General features: G+C 70.3%; 1 protein-coding gene across 1 annotated transcript in view; it reads right to left on the bottom strand.

Annotated features, from left to right (window-relative positions):
* Nucleotides 1–324: 324 nt before the first annotated feature.
* The window catches only part of ETH_00037205 (uncharacterized protein), a gene marked incomplete at both ends in the record, with an annotated part of 690 nt that continues 310 nt past the window's right edge, over nucleotides 325–704 (bottom strand). Inside the window, one exon of the mRNA XM_013375027.1 lies at nucleotides 325–704. Coding sequence (XP_013230481.1) covers nucleotides 325–704 — 380 coding nt within the window.

Here is a 704-nt window from a genome sequence, read left to right as displayed (position 1 = left end):
CAGCAGCAGCAGCTGCTGCAGCAGCCAACCCACATCGCAAGCACACCTAAAAAGAAATGCCGAAGTCCCTGGGGGCCCCCGAAGGCTCCAAAGAAGGGCCCCCGCAGCAGCTAGCAGCCCGGGGCCCCAGGGGCCCCCAGGGACCCCACAGACCGCCCAGAAGCTTCGGGGGCCCCCAAGGCTTGTGGGGCCCCCAGGGGCCCCCAGGGGCCCCCAGGGGCCCCCAGGGGCTCCCCAGGGCCCCCAAAGGGCCCCCAAGGGGCCCCCGGACCCTGGGCGTTGAAGGGCACAGGGGGCCCCCCTAGTGCAGCGGGGGGCCCCCTGTCAGCCGATTTTGCTGACGATGAGGAGGTAAAGGTTTCTGTAGAAAGCAGCAGTGCTGCAGAAGAGCAGCACGAGAGCAGCAGCAGCAAACCCCACAACTGGGGGAGAAGCCAGCAGCAGCGGCAGCAGCTCGGGGGGCCCCTGCTGCTGCTTCCCGGGGCTGCGCCTGCGGCGCTCGCGGCGCTGCGCGTGGGCCAGTGGCAGCAAATAGACCCGCAGCACAAGTTCGAGGGCCCCCAGTGCAGCAGCAGCAAGTCCCAGCTGCCGCAGCAGGGCCCTTCGCCGCTGCTGCGCCCCGCGCTGCTGCTGCTCCGCGGGGCTTAGGTAGTAGGGGCCCAGTGCTGCAGCAATCGCCGCTTCATCCTCTTCTCGGGGGGCCC

This window comes from Eimeria tenella, genomic scaffold, assembly GCF_000499545.2.
Source record: "Eimeria tenella Houghton genomic scaffold, Eth_scaff2497, whole genome shotgun sequence".
Classification (NCBI taxonomy): domain Eukaryota; phylum Apicomplexa; class Conoidasida; order Eucoccidiorida; family Eimeriidae; genus Eimeria; species Eimeria tenella.
Note: the sequence above shows the minus strand (reverse complement) of the source record. Positions and strands in the feature narration are given on the sequence as shown.